At 41.0% G+C, this 16,221-nt stretch overlaps 1 protein-coding gene across 32 annotated transcripts in view; it reads left to right on the top strand.

Annotated features, from left to right (window-relative positions):
* The window catches only part of Cep70 (centrosomal protein 70), a 52,891-nt gene that overhangs the window by 26,798 nt on the left and 9,872 nt on the right, over positions 1-16,221 (top strand). For 19 of the 32 annotated variants that reach the window (XR_015626869.1, XR_015626868.1, XM_087563127.1 and 16 more), the window contains 4 exon segments: positions 1,833-1,889; positions 3,139-3,223; positions 3,313-3,401; positions 6,578-6,652. Coding sequence is in view for 30 of the 32 variants with exons in the window: in XM_087563127.1 (XP_087419253.1) it covers positions 1,833-1,889; positions 3,139-3,223; positions 3,313-3,401; positions 6,578-6,652 (306 nt within the window). In the remaining 2 variants the exon portion in view is untranslated. 32 annotated transcript variants of the gene reach the window in all.

Below are 16,221 nucleotides of genomic sequence, written 5' to 3' on the forward strand. Positions count from 1 at the left end.
TTTTTTTTCAGTTAATTTTTTTCTTGATGGTGGTTAGATCTTTTGCTACAGAAATCTCCTTTCCTCCTTTTTCTTCTAGTTCATCTTTGTGTGTGTGTACATGCGTCTGTGCATTTATATTGTGCATGTGTGCATACATGCACTGTATGAGTGTGCATGTGTGTGAATATAATTTTAAGAGTATTTTGAGGAATTAGCTTATTAAAATTTATATGTACAGGTGTTGTGCCTGCATGTGTTTATATGCACCATGTGCCTGCAGTGACCAGAAGAGGGTGTCAGACACCCCTGGAACTAGAGTTATAGACAGTTGTAGGCCATCCTGTGGGTGCTGGGAATCAAACCTGTGTCCTCTGAAAGAGCAGCCAGTGCTCTTAACCACTGAACATCTCTCCAGCTCCTCGGGAGATGGGTTTAGACACTTACTTTTAAAATATTAACTATGGATGGGTCTAGTGGCACATGCCTTTAATTCCAGCACCTGTGAGGGAGAAGCAGGTAGATAGAGCTCTGAGTTCTAGGCCAGCCAAAGCCATATAGTGAGAACCTGTCTCAAAAGAGAAAACCCAGAATAAACAATGTTTATCAGTTTGGTGTATGTGTGTGTGTGCACGCGCACATGGGCACACATGCATGCACATGAATGTGTGACTGTGCACATGCCTGAGTGTATGTATGAATGTGTGTATGTGTGTTTGTGTGTGTATTTACATATACATACATATATACACATGTATGTATGCAGAAATTAGAAGAAGGTGTCGGATCCCTTGAGACTAGAATTCCAGACATGTACGAGTTCTCATATGGTGCGCTGGGAATCAAACCAGGTACCAAGTAAGAGAAGCAAGTTTCCTTAACCACTGAGCTTTAGGCAATTATTACGGAAGGAGATTGCCAGAGGTAGGAATGTTAGGACAGGAAGAATATGTATTTATAAAGTGAGACATGCTTATAATATATTAATGGAAGATAAATACACATACACACACACACACACACACACACACACATATATATATATATATCTCCACTCTAAGACTAGGTAGAACTAGGTATGAACATATCATTTAGGGATATCTATCTATCTATCTATCTATCTATCTATCTATCTATCTATCTATCTATCTATCTATCTATCTCAGTGTAATACTTGTTCCTGGCAAGAATTATTGAAAAATTTTAAGTTTTCCAGGCAATCTTTGCCAAAGATTTGATTTTTAGTAATGTGTATGTATATTCATGTATGTAGGTTTATGTGCTTGTGAGCAGGTCTCCAGAGTCATTGGAAACCTCCAGGGCTAGAGTTACAGGTGGTTTTGCACTACCCTATGTACGCTGAGAACTATTTTTTAGGCCTGGCGGGATGGCTCAGAGGTTGGGAGTACTTGCTATTCTTGCAGAGAACGTGGGTTCTATTCCCAGCACCCATATGGTGGCTCCCAATTTCCTATAACTCTAGGTTCAGGGGATGGAACGCCTTCTTCTGGCCTCCACGGGCACTTTAACACAAGTTGTACATATACACATAAATAAGTCTTAAAGAAAAAATTAAAATTAATTTTCCATGTATGAGTGCTTTGCCTATATCTATGTGTATGTAGCACGTGTGAGCCTGTACCTGTGAGTCAGAGGGAAGCATTGGATCCCTTAGAACGGGAGTCATGGATGATGTGAGCCACTATGTAGTTAGAAACCAAACCTGTACCCTCTCCTAACTGCTAAGACATCTCTCTGTTCCCAGTCTGTATTTTTATCTTTGTAATTTGAAATTATCTAGAAAGTACAGTAAATGCTACCTTTTGAAAATAATTGAACATATTTTCTTCTAGATTGCTTTGTCTAATTGATTACTATGAATGTAAACTTAGAAAACATCATATACAAAGGTATAAATATAATTTTTTATTTTTTTTATATTTATTTTTATTATTATAAATTGTTTCTGTAGCTTTTGAGACTTTATGGTATGGAAGTCTTTATATCATTATAAAGTTCTTTTCCAAATATAATTATTTTTTATTCTATGAGAATTCGATATCTGTATACAGTGTATTTCAAAAATATTTACCATCTGTTTCTCCCCCTCCCCCCAAATTCTGGATTCCTCACCACATCTTCCTCATAGCTTCATGTTGAAATTCTTTTTAATAAAAGTCTGCAAGATAGTATTTTACTGTTTAGGTTAAAATGTACTGTATCTACATGAAACAACAGAAGTGTATTTCCTCTTATATTGTATTAGCATCGTGGTATATCCACTGGATAAAAGTACATTCATGAAGTATATGCACATACAGTACATTGACTGTGGGGCAGAGCAGAACATAGTTATATACATTTAAATACTAAAGATAGAATGTCAGTGAAAATCCAGGCATGTAGCTGGGCGTGGAAGTTCATCTGTAATCTGAGCTCTCTGTAGGCTGAGATAGCCAAGGACTGAGGATAGCCACAAGTTTGAAGCCAGCCTAAGCTACATAGTGAATCACCAGCTGGCTTGAGACTTGCCGCGATAGTCCCGTGGGAAGATTACATTAATGCCTATGTAAGTAAACTTAAGGCATAGTGGTATATACTGTCATTGTGAGGCAGAGGGATGGTGTATGGGGGCAAAGGGAGAGTGGTGAGCGGTAAGGAAGCAGGAGGCTCTGCACACAGATGGCAGTTCTCAAAGACGGATGGGATGAAGGATTTTTCAGTTAGGTGAATATACCAGCAGGAAAATGAACACATTTAGGCATGTTCGGTAACCGCAGAGGTTTGGGACACAGGGTAAGTGCGGTGTGCTGTGTACTGTGTATTGGTATCCACTTACACTCTACAGGGTGTTTTTAAAAAGACCAGGGAATGTTCCATTTGTATTTTGCTTGTTCATTCAAGTATTTTTCATGCCCCCCTTGTGTCCCATGACAAAGTTTTTGGTTCTCACACATTCTAAGTGAAGAGTAGTAAACAGACTACTCTAAGACTAGGTAGTTGCTGCGATGTGGTACTATTCTCTGTACAACAAGTAGGAATTTGGGATTCCCATGTTTAAGTTACTCAGCCCTTACTAAATTGGCTTCAGTTTTGCTAGCTGCAAGTTCTCTTTAAGGATAGAGTTCCACAAGATGCACTGTGTTTGTCTTCCCACAGGCAGTGTGGGGAGGATGACAGCCAGTCAGAAGGAAAAGACTATCTAAACCTGGGCGTCTCACCAACCTATAAAGGCCTTCTGACGGTATGGAGACCAGCAACTGACAAATACCTTTTCATAAAGCAAAATAATCCCTAGGAGAGTTACTTATTTTACTGTGAAATACATTGCAGTCGTTACAGAAGCAACTTGAGAAATCCAATTCCAAGATCGACGTGCTGTTGGGTGAAAAGCTGAACCTCCAAAAAGATCTGGAAAACAGGTGAGGAAAACAATAAGAATGTTAGACCAATCATTCCTTCCCCCTTACTCTAAAACTGCACCTGAGTGAGTACCTGACCCTCCTGTGCTCCTGTTGACCAGTAGTATTTCATGGTGAATGGTGAACGGAATAAGAATCCTTCGGCAAGCAAGGGAAATGCGAAAATCGGAATCCATGTTGAGGATAAAATTGGCTAAGAACTTTGAGGAGATTCAGGGTTCCGTTTTCTGTTTGTGTTTATATGTGGGTGTAAGTGTGTGTGCAGTTGAGTGTGCACATTTGTGCTCCTGTGTGTGGAAACTAGAGGTCAGCATCAAGGGGCACTGCTGAGTTGTCTACCTTGTTTTATGAGACAGGATCGCTCCGTGAGAACTGCTGGCTGCTGGGAGTTTGCTAATTAGTCTAGGCTGCCCCGCCAATGAGCCCTAGGGATCTCCTGTCTTTGCCACCACCCTCCCAGTGCTGGGATTGTAAGTGTGCACTCTCGTGCGTCTTAGTGGACTCTTGGGTTTGAACTCAGGTCTTCATGTTTGCATGCCAAGCACTTTACCAGACGTAGCTGTCTCTCTAAGCCCAGGTTCAGTCTTTGTTTAGTTTTTCTTTTAAATTAGCTATAGTGAGGGCTGGAAAACTGCTGTGCAAGCATGTGAGAACTTGAGTTCAGATACAGAACTCTTGTGAAAAGGCAAATTGTAGCAGTGTGTATCTGTAACTGCAGCATTGGGTGAAGGTGTAAAGACTGGCAGATTCCTGGAGCTCATTGGCTGGCCAGTCAGCCTAGCCAGTTGATGGAAACTAGGTCCAGTGAGAGAACAGATCTCAAAACTAAGATAGGCAGTGATGAAATATGATACCTGATGCCATCTCTGGTCTTCACACATTCACACACATGTGCATGTGCACTTGTACACAAACATGCACATGCTCATATCCACACAAACACATACATACATATACTGTACACACATAAAGGTAGCTATAGTCATGTATGATTGATATACAATAAATTATACACAATTTGAAAGTATTGATATAATTGGCCTCTGTGAATAGTCACCACCGAGAGAATTATCCCCAGGACTTTTCCTTGTGTTTATGTAGTTTTATCCTCACACCCTTATCTTTACCTCAGACAATCTCTGGTGTGTTTTGTCTTTCCTAGATATTGTATAAATGAATCACAGTATTTCTTGTTTGTCTTTATAACTTCACATTATGTTTTAATTTTTAAAATTATAAATTGACAAATTTTAGTTGTAGTCGTCATGGGATACAAAGTTATGTGATCCAGGAATGTAGTGTGGAGTACTTTACCTCAAACTCAGTGACACCAATTATTTCAAATGCTCACTATTTTTGTGGTGAAAATATTTGAATTTTACTAACTTAATGAATTTAAAATGTATACTCTATAATAACTTTCTATATCACATTCAATTTCAGTGGATTTCTCATTCTAAAATTACTTTTAGCTGTTTTTCTTTTTTTACAAATTTATTTATTTATTTTATGTATGTGAGTACACTGTCCCTCTCTTCAGACACACCAGAAGAGGGTGTTGGATCCCATTACAGATGACTGTGAGCCACCATGTGGTTGCTGGGAATTGAACTCAGGTCCTCTGGAAGAGCAGTCAGTGTTCTTAGCTGCTGAGCCATCTGTCTAGCCCCAGGGGTTTTTTGCTTGTTTGTTTGTTTGTTTTTTTGTTTTTGTTTTTGTTTTTTTACATCCCAGTGTTATAGGAGCAAAAAGTCAGTTGTTTCTGTTACAGAAAATAGGCAGCATAATTATAAAAAGAAAATACTAATTGTTGGCAGTGTGTTACCTAGAATGAACATTAATAAAACTTTAGTTTTACTCAATAATTTTTATTGTAAGTCAGGCATCATCCCAGGTTTTGGGATAAATCAATGACCAAAGCAAATCTCCTGTATTTCTTCACTTATAATTTAGTGAAAAAAGGTTATGCAGTGGTCTCATAGCATGAAGTCTGAAAACTTGCTGTGGACCATGTGAAGGGGGAGTAAGAACTTAAAAGCATGTTTGGGATCATGGACTGTAGGTTTAGGATAGCAGTCACCTGTTGTGCGAGAGACAGGACTGACATTAATGAGGTGTCCTAGCTAGGGCCCTTCTGGCTGTGATGACATCATGACGTGACCAGAAGCAACTCGGGGAAGGAAGGCTTTATTTCATCTTACAGCTTAGAGTCCATGATTCAAGAAAGTTGGGGCAAGAGCCTTGGGGCGGGGACTGAAGCACAGGCCATGGAAGTATATGCTTCCTGGTTTGTTCCTCAGGGCTCCCTCGGACTGTTTTCTTGTTCCAGCTAGGACCATGGGCTCAGGTGTGGGCGGGGCCCTCCACATGATCATTAATCAAGACAGTGCTGCAAAGTCTTGCCTGCAGGCCGATTTTATTGAGGTGTTTTTTTTGCTTTTTTGTTTTGTTTTGTTTTGTTTTCTTTTTGTTTTTGTTTTTTGTGTGTACACCTTTAATTGCAACACTGGAGAGGCAGAGGCTGGTGGATCTCTGAATTCAAGTCTGGCCTGGTCTACAGAGTGAATTCTAGGACATCAGGACTGCACAGAGAAACCTTGTCTCAAAAAAACCAAAAAAAGATTTCATCTTTCCAGATAGTTTGTGTCAAGTTGACAAAAGCAAGCAGCCCAGAGGAAAACATGTTTTAGTGTAAAAAAGATTTAGATATGTTAATATCAAAATATTAACAAACTGGGTGATGGATATACCAGAAACAAGTTACATAGTATCCCAAGAGTGAATAACAGCTTTAAATAATGAATACAGAATGAAATAAAAATGCCTAGTGAACACCTCAGAGTTAAAGATTTAATAAGGGGCTAGAAAGATGGCTCAGCAGATAAGAACTTTGTCTGTTTTCCAGACGACCAGAGTTTGATTCCCAGACCTCACATGATGGCTCACAACCATCTGGACTCCAGTTCCAGAGGATTCAGTGCTGCCTTCTGGCATTCACAGGCATCAAGTACACAAGTGATTCAGGATATATATGCAGGCAGAACACCCATACACATAAAATTTAGTTAAAATAACATAATGTTTATTGATAATAAGATAATCTTTTCTTTATTGTTTGGTATGTGTTTTTATCTCTTCAATAAACTTATGTCCTCACCATGATTTCTTCTCTACAGGCCCACAGAACATGAACTGAGACTTTATAAACAACAAGTGAAGAAGCTGGAGAAAACCCTTAAGAAAAACATAAAGTAATTGCGTTTTGTTTTTGCTTATAGTTGGGTCCTATGTTTATCATTTGCTCTTTTATTTGTCATCTGTTATGTTAATATCCTTGGCTTGGAATTGCCAGGCTGAGTGGGGATGTGACATTAGAAGTAATTTTGAACTAACCATGCTAACATCAACCTATAAATCCCAGCACCGTGAAGTATGGACAGGAGGATCACAAGCATGAGGGTAGGCTGGGCTATAGATAGCAAAGCTCTGTCTCAAAAAAAGTAAACCGTGGAAAGGGGATATTTCTGATTCTAAGTCTAAAAACAATTTGGATTTGACTTTATTTTTTATTTTATATGTTCTTGAGGATTTCATGCATTCATATAATATGGTCATATATATAATTTCCCCTCTACAACTTCCCTCTCCCCTAACATGTCCTCTAAACAACTTTGTTATTTAAAAAAATAGCCTGCCAAATCCATTTGGTGTAACTGGTATGTGCATGGGTTTGATACTCTACCAAGCATGGGGGTCTTGTTGGTGTCCACATCCTCAGAAGGAATGATCCTCCCAGATACTTAATAGCATTAAGGGGTGGGCCCTGGAAGTCCTCTCGCCTGTCTGTGTTAGAGTCTTAACTATAAGCACAGGTGTTCTGAGTCCGTGACTGTGATTGTCATGTCATGTTCAGAGTGCAGACTTCCATAGCCTCTCCCCATCCTCTGGGTTTTCTGTTCTTCTGCCTTGTTCCTGGAGCTTCGGGGTGGCGGAGGGTGACAGGGCTGAGCACTCCGTCTTGTATTCTCAGCTCTGTGACCAGTTCTGCGTCTCTGCATTTCTTGCTGCCCACTGTCAGACGTAATGCTTTGATCAAAGGTGAGCACCCCAGGTGGTTAGGTATAAACATGGATACTTAGGCAGCATTTTGACAACAAAATCATTTATCAAAATAGCAATGGCAGGTCCTACCATAAGACCTCTGAATTCCTGAGTCATGAACTTCTGACAAGTCATAAAGTTCCCCGTGTGTCACAGGCCTCAAATCCAGCCAGAAGGCTGTTGTCCCAAGACACTTTTGGACCAGAGGCGTCTCTTGCCTGGTCAGTCAGTGCTGAGGCATTAAGGCCCAGCTGGGTAGGAGCCTGCATAGCACACTCCGGCTCTCTGAAAACTAGCCAGCATTAGGAGTTTCCTGGGTAGTTTGGGACTTATTTCTGTGTGTCCTGTGGCCAAATTGTATGGTGTTTTCAGCAATAGTGTCTTTAGAGTCTTGTCGTATTGTCCGGTGGGTAGCCAGAGGCAGTAAGAACAGTCTGTGTTGTTCTGGAGACCTCTGGAGCCCCCCTGACCATTAATTCCTAGAAAGTATCCATGTCTTACACCCATGTATTCCATGGTCACCCAAGCAGGTTATTTCTATTACAGAGCTATCATCTTTTTAAGTTGTAATTTCAAACTAGCCTCTCAGCTAGTGGACTTCCATGAGGCTTTTTTCTCTATCTTTAGTTTTGGTTAACTTGTTCTCTCTTTAACCCCCCAACCTCCATGCTTACTTAACTCTTTAACAACAGTTCCCCTCTTCTTTTATTTCACATAAATTCTTCTGTCCCTTCAATTTTAAAAATTGGGTTGTAAGATAGTAGTAGATCGATTCATTTGTGTTATTGGTATAGATATTTCAGTTTTCACTGATAGTTGCTTTTTCTCCTCCCTGTGGAAACACTATTATCACAACTAAAAGGCAAACAAAACAAGGAGGGGTTCATTGTGTATCTACTGAAATTTGGGGAGAAACTTAACTGAGAATTCTGGGAAAGGATGGCAAAGGTTACTCTAGTCAGTGAATATCCCTTCTTACTGTTGCTGTGTTTTGGCTGCACAGTAGGCCTCCCTAGTATCTATGTGGCATTTTAAACACTGGGGCTGCAAAAGCTAAATAGACCTCATTAAGATAGCATAAGGGGGAACGATCATGAAGGAATGGAAAAGGCACTTTCAATACAACATGAATACAGTATTAATGGTGGTGTGCCTGATAGCAGGATGGTGTGGTGGGCAGAGGCACCACAAGCCTTATGTGGTGTGTGCCTGTCAAATTCTTTTTCTACCAATTAAATAATTAAAAGGCAGTAAAGGATCCAAGTTTAGCAGAGCTAATGTTTTTTCCTTATTTGGATATTTTTTTATTAAAATTTCAAATGTTATCCCTATTCCCAGTTTCCCCGCCATAAGTCCCCTATCCCATTACCCCTCCCCCTTCTTCTATGAGGATGTTCCCCCACCCAACTACCCACCCCTTCCCACCTCCCGCCCTGACATTCCCCTACACTGGGGATCCAAGGGCTTCTTCTCCCATTGATGCCCAACAAGGCCATGCTCTACTACATATGCAGCTGGAGCCATGGGTCTGTGTACTCTTTGGATGGTGGTTTAGTCCCTGGGGGCTCTGGTCAGTTGAAATTATTGTTCCTATGGGGTTGCAAGCCCCTTCAGCTCCTTCAATCCTTTCTCTGACTCTTCCGATGGGAACCCCATTCTCAGTCCAGTCGTTGGATGCGAGCATTCGCCTCTGTATTTGTTATGCTCTGGCAGAGCCTCTTAGGAGACTGCTATGGTGCAGGCCCTTCCCAGTTTTGGGTTAGAAAGTAATTTTGTAATGTCTGCCTAGTATAAGTTAGCCAATCTGTTGGGTTAGAGTTTTCTTCTGGGAGTATCTCCCAGACCCACTTTCCTCCTGAGAGAGTAACTCTGCTCTGTCCTGTTCGGGAGGGGTCTTTCCTATACAATGTCTGTTATGGCTCATTCATCTTGTCCCATTAATCTAGTGCCTAGATTACCAAAAAGATCTCCTTTCTTCAGGACTGTCAGCCAGTTCTGAGAAATCTACCCTGACTCCTGAGTCTTGGCTCCACTGAGGTGCTTGAGTACAGTTTGGGTAATGGATATGGACCCCAGATCTCAAAGTGCCCCAGTGCAGGTTAATCCAGTAAAAGTAACTCCCATGTAGGATGAAGTCTAAGTGTGCCATAGAGGTTCCCAGAGTTTTCCAGACCTAAGATATTAGTACTCACTGCGATGTGGGTCCACCATATCATTCCAGTGAATTGAGACTTTTTAGTTACTGGAGATTCAATAATCCATCAGCAGCTACAGGGTAGGGAATTTGGGGTAGGGGGCAATGAGTGGTATAACAGTGGCCTTTGCATACCTGCCCAGTCTTTAGAGGCCTCTGGTGGGATGTTGTTAATGGCCACACAGTAGTGAGATTGCTGTCTAATAAGTATTGTCTCTTGTTTCTCCCATAGCTAAAGAGAAAAGACCAGATATTTTATTTTGGTTGTGTTAAAGGGATTCCTAAAGGGTATTACTTTATTAATTGAAGTTCTAGATATCCCTGAAAAATGGTCCCCTTTATAAAGATCTAGAGTAGTTGGAGCAGTCCTGTACTTGATTCAAATTTGATAATGAAGAAACTTGGCATTTTTGGAGGAAGATGAAAGCCCTATATTTTGCCAGGTCTGTGAAATTGGGTCAAAGAAATTAGGCTCCTGGGTGGGACATTAGAATATGGGAAGGTGGGTATTGGAGTAGTTACAAGAATCATCTGGAAGTAAAGCAGAGTGACTTCAGACATTATCCTGAATTATGGGAAAAGTTACATCACAAAGTAAGGTAGGCACAGATATAAACTAAAAGCTACGGCAACAGTAGTGCCTATACATGCTGCTGCTTTGGACACATATGCTCTTCTTTTGTTTGAAGAGCAGCTTAAGGTCCCCAGTGGTTTACAAGAGTAACTGATGTGAGTTGGCCTTGGTCTCAGGATCCACTGATAACTTAGGAGAATCAGGAAAAGTAGTTTAAGGCTTGAGACCAGTGTGATGGATCCATGCATCTAGTTTTGCTGTTCATACTGCTGTACGTAAGGATAGGATAATAGGATATGGTCCCTCCCACAGTGGGTAAGTGAGAGATCCATTTTAATGAGGAGTTTTACTTAAGTCCCTAGAGTAGAAGTGGAGTCTCTGCTGTTGTTCTTGAGAAGGCCCAATTTGAGGTTCCTGACAGTAGTTGCTACAATTTTGCTAGTTGGAAAACAAGGGAAATTACTCGACCATTCCTGGATCCAACACTGTAACATTGGTAAGATATGACCTGCTATACAGTATCTCAAAGAGAATTAGGCCCTAACAGTTAGGGATGTTTTAAAGCTTGATTAGAGGTGTGGAGGTAGTTTAGTCTAAGGAGATCTGGTTTCCTGGATGAGCTTTGTAAAATGCCTCATTAAAAGTTTATTTCCAAGAGCCAGCTGTCAGTCAACATGAAAACTGTAACTGAGGGACTAAAAATGATTATAGGAAAGGCAGAAAGAATATGCAAGAGATAGATATGGGAGGGCTGCTGGTTAATACCATACCAGGAGCAAGTGTATTTTCTCAGGGTCTTTTAAAGGCAGGCAATAGAAAGCATGAGCAATTCCAATATCTATGTTTGACTAAGCCCATTTCCTTTAGGCTTGGACAGTCTCTCAAGGACGTGTGCATAAACAGAGGAACTTGGCAGGATATAATGCACATCTTAACTAAAAAGAAAGACAGATGTCAGCAGACTCATTCATGATTAATCACAAGCAAGAAGTCAGCCAAAGTTAACTCTGTCTGTGCACCCCCCATGTTCCCCTTTTTATCTATACCAAAGCTGACAAAGCTATTGGTGCAGAAAGACTATGCCAGTCCTAGGTGTCTCTTCAAGAAGTGTGGCCCTTTCCCATCACCAGTATGTGAATCTTAGCATCCATGTCCTGTCTTAGGTTACACCACCTCTGAGATATTCTTACCCATCTTTTTTTTTTAATCTATAATGGTCAGGCACCTTATCAGTCACAGAGAAGAAAGTTGTTCCTGTCTTGGGTTGCCAACTGAAAACACAGCTCTTACCCGTCATTGGCACGTGAATAATCTTGTATTTGTGGCCTGTGTTAGATTAAAAAGGTTTTCAGGATGAACTTACCTGTCATTGACTACCAGCTTCTGCTAGGGAAGACATTGGAGCTTGAATTTATGCAACTCTGCTTTGATATCTGTGAAAACTCTGATGAGTCCTCTCAAAAGAGCAGGTAATAGACATGCCATAAAAAGGATCACAAAGCCAAGTCCTGCTGTGCCCAGTAAGAGATGTAAACAAGGACCATGAAGGAAAAACGGCCTGTAACTTTTTCAGAATATCTTCTGCAATACCAGCAGCATCAAAAGATGAAGACTTTGCATTTCTTAAACTTAAAACCTTTGTATGCAGGGCTAATAAAACTAAAGAAATATTAGAATTATGCCATATACCTTGAAGATGCCTTTTTACTCTGGTCCAACTGTGCTGACTCTCATTATACATTTTTTAGAGTTATACAAATTCAGATATATCAAGCATGGCATTCCAAATGGCTTCTGACTTTCATTCCTCAGACCTCACCTTCCATGATCTGCACTGTGTCATATAATGCAACAATGCTTTGTTCTAGCCTTCTATCCAAGACCTCTTGTATGCTCAGGGAATTGGTCACATTTTCTGGAAGATGATTAACAAAACTAGCTGCTTGTACTTCTTGTGCTAAAGCTAATGCAGAAGTGGTAGCACCTGCTGTGTTACAAGGAGGATTGCCACCAGCAATTATCAGCCCAGCCATACTTTTGCTCCTTGCCAGAGTGTGAACTAATTCTTCTAGAATCTGTAAGCCTTTTTCAGAATACCATTATTCAAATAAATTTACAGGAATCATAATAAAAGCTGGTTGATATGCTACCATTACAAATTGACCATCATACAGTCCAGAAACACAATTGGACAAAAGACAATTAAAACACTGAACTCATTATTGGAGCCAATAACAAAGGTGACATTCCCAATTAGTAAAAGATTAGGTGGGGTAATGCAGGATGTTACATTTACCTTAACCCCCAGAACCTGTTCCATTTTTATCCACCACAAACATAACATCATACAAGGCAGCTTCCAATTTCCAAATATGTTTCTGAATATGTCCAGAACGAGCCTTCCAAATGCTCACTGTTATTTCCTTTGGTCTAATATTGGGTTGATTTCCAGATCAGTCCATGACTGAGTTGGGATAATCCGTTGCATTAAAGCAAAGAGGAGTATCATTATAGCAGTTTTTCCATTTGATTGATTTTTCTCTGTGTTCTCTGTCCCACAAGGTCTAAAAACCTGAGGCACAGCAGCTCATCCAATCTGAGATATAGGAATTCCCACCTTAATGCTTTGCACTACAGTCTTAAAGATAGTCTTCTTCCAAGTCTGAGGGTGCACAGAAACACATCCAGCATTGGTACTATTTCTAGTAAAACAAATAAGTAGGCTTGACCTATAGCAGTGTAACTCACTAATTTGGAATACTTTCTACTCTCAGACCAAGAAAATCCTAACAACTGAGTGTTAGAAGTCACAAGTACTTCTGGCCTTGACCAGACCAAAGGATAAAGCAAAGATGGGTCAGGACCATATGCCCAATACAGCAAGATCCTTTGTCCCAGCATCAGCATGTCTCACCAGTCACTCTGGCAGCCACCCTAATTCATCCTCTTCTCTCCTCTCCTTTCCTCTCCTCCCCTCTTCCCTCCTTATTACACAGAGGTAAAAGTTGGGTTGGGTGAGCAGTCCAGAGCTGGTGCTTTTTGGTTAAGGCTTTCTTTCTGTTGAAAAGCTGCCTGTGATTCAGAGGGCCATTCAGTCTAAGCACAGGCTTAGGTTTGAGTTTTCTTGAAACTCTTTAAAAGAAAGACATGGCCAAATTCACCGTACCCTGAGATCCAAATTATATAATATCCCCCGACTCCCAGGAAGGCCTTCAATTATTTTAGAGTCTTGGGAAATGGGAAGGACAGCATTGGTTGGATTTGTTCTAGCCTTAGGACTTGAATTCTTCCTGTTAGACTTTGATCAGGATAAGCAACTCTGGTCTGATTTACTAGTGCCTTATCCCATGTCACCCTTTATCTCCTTAACCTTCTTGCTGAAAGGGGATTGGTTCTGAGGTCCAATAGAAAAATCTCCTTGGAGAACCTGTAAAGAAGCCATCTATGTATTAGAATACAATATTGTAATGGTCCAGGATGGGCCCATTCCATTAAATCTTGGGAGGAGAGCTGGCCCAAAGAAGTATAGACTGTCTTGAAGCCTTCGCAGGAGCATAGTCCATGTGACCTGTCCAGCCTTTTGAATAAGTAAGTCCTCAAAGGCATAGGGAGGTTGACTGCTGGTGTATATGGGAATGCAAAGCGAAGCATCATTACTTACACAGTTGTAATGCTGCAGGGAAGAGTCTGAATCTGAGAGACTAGGGACTAGAATCATGGAGTAAAGAGCCTGCTTCATTGATGAGTCTAAGATCTTGAACTAATTTCCACTTGCTGGCTTCCCTTCCTTACTCTCAAGATAGGGATATTGAATGGATTTTATCATTGAATTAATGATCCCTGTTTCCTTAATATTTTATTGATGAGCCCTTCCCTAACTTCCTTGTTTTAAAGGATATTTTCTCTGATGCAGAAAATGGAAAGGATCTTAGAAATGAATGACACAGGGATGATCTTAGCCTTCCCTATTAGTTCCCCATTTGCCTATGCTATGAGCAATTTCGATCGTATTAGCAGCAATGTTCTCTTTAGGGAAGAAGTTTAACTTTGAGTTTGACCAGGATATCTCTTTTTAAAGAGTGGCAGGAGTTTGGGGGGACTATGAAAAATAATTGATAGAAATAGAGATCTCCCTATTAATAGGCAAGGGATTAGGTAAACAATGCTGAAGCGGCTGGCCCAATATGCCCCTGATGATAGCCTTTTGGGGGGAGGGGTCAGAGACAAGGGGGAAAGGGAGGGCACGAATTGGGTTACTTTGTTGATGAGGAAATTGATTTGACTTTATTCCACTATAAAAACACAGGACTCCTCAAGTTGGATTGATCCTTGGACCTCTCATTGATTGGGAAGGCATCTAATCTTCCAGTTATCACCCTTACAAATAGGGAAGGGTCCTGGGGGAGGCATTTGTCTCTGAGAACATTCTCACCTGAAATGGCCTTCCTGCCTGCTTAAGAAACATAAACCTAATGATCCTCATTGTGTTTCTTGAGGACTCACCTGCACAGTTGCCGCAGTTCGCCATGGCATTTGTCCTTTCATCACTCCTTCTCCTGGAGCCTGTTATAAAAGCCACTATCCAATGATTTGCCTGGTTCAACTACCATTTTTTGGAGTTTTCTATATATCTAGGGCTAATTCAGTTGGGCGTTTATCAAGTTAGGTGATATCTGCCTATGACCCTGGTTCTACATTAATATATATTTTACAGCCTCTTGAAATCATCGGAAGAACATTGTGGGAGTCTCCTTTCCTTCAGCATACTACAGTCAGTTGGGCATAGTTTAAGGGCTTAATTGCTGACTCTCTGAGACATTCTAGGCTGCAGTAAAGGAGTTCTGTTCACCTCTCTGATTGAATTTAGAATTGGATCAGAACTGACTCTTGGGGATATTGCTCTCTCCCTGGAAGTGTAGAAATCATCACCAGCGTGGACGTCCTAATCTACCGCTTACCCCTCTGGAGATGTCAGAGTTTGCTCTGACAGTAACGTGTCTGGTCATAAAGTTCTAACTGTTCAAAGGCTGGGACATATTGTACTTCAACAGAGCTCTCCAGGTGTCTGCTTTCTTTTAGTTGAGATAGAGAACAGGAGCTCCGTGCATACAGGTTGTCCCATATTCCCCTCTAGAGAACTGCCTAATTGAAAATATCTTTTGTGGTAGGAAAGGGGGCAGTGTACTGTGGCTGGCTACCTGGGGACAGCATTTCCACATTTGGGGGGAGGGTCTGGTCTGTCAAAGGATTGCAGATTGGGGGTCAAGTAGCCAGAAAACTTGAAGGGGGGTGAAACAGTTATGTTGGGCAGTTCTTAAGTTTGGGGATTTGGATAATTCTTAGGAAGTTCAGACCAGGGCAAAGTTCCTTGCCCTCTTGACTCCTTTTGTTTTTGTTTTTGTTTTGGATGAGAACACATCACAGCCGAAGTATAGGGGTCCATTTTACATTATTGGACCAATTCAGGGTGATCCTTCAAGTAAAAGAACAATTGATCATATGGTGTCTTAGCCCATTTTCTGTCTAGAGTGGGGTGATGGTATTGTAATTTAAATGGCCTGGTAGGGGGTGGGGTGGAGAATTTTTTAAGACTGCTGGTCAATCTTACTCCAGTTTTTTAAGAGGCACAGGAGGGGAGAATTTGATGTGATCTTGAATAGGGTCAAATCCATCTTAAAACAGCAGCAAAATAGAGCATCCATGAAGAGACACCTCTCCTCCTCCTCCTCTTCCTCCTCCTCCACCCTGTGCCTGGAGGGATGTCTCTGGTCCAGGAGAGCCCTTGTGGTTTTAGAGATTGCTTATAACTTGTGACCTATTGGAAGGAACTTTTCCAGTGACAGTATGGCTTACATTTTACATTCATGCATATTTAAAGTTTGCACACATGCGCATGCACACATACAAGTAAAAAGATGTAAGGTTTTGGAGAGACCAGCTGGATCATTGGC

This window comes from Rattus norvegicus, chromosome 8 (genome assembly GCF_021556685.1).
Source record: "Rattus norvegicus strain SHRSP/BbbUtx chromosome 8, alternate assembly SHRSP_T2T, whole genome shotgun sequence".
NCBI classification, from domain to species: domain Eukaryota; kingdom Metazoa; phylum Chordata; class Mammalia; order Rodentia; family Muridae; genus Rattus; species Rattus norvegicus.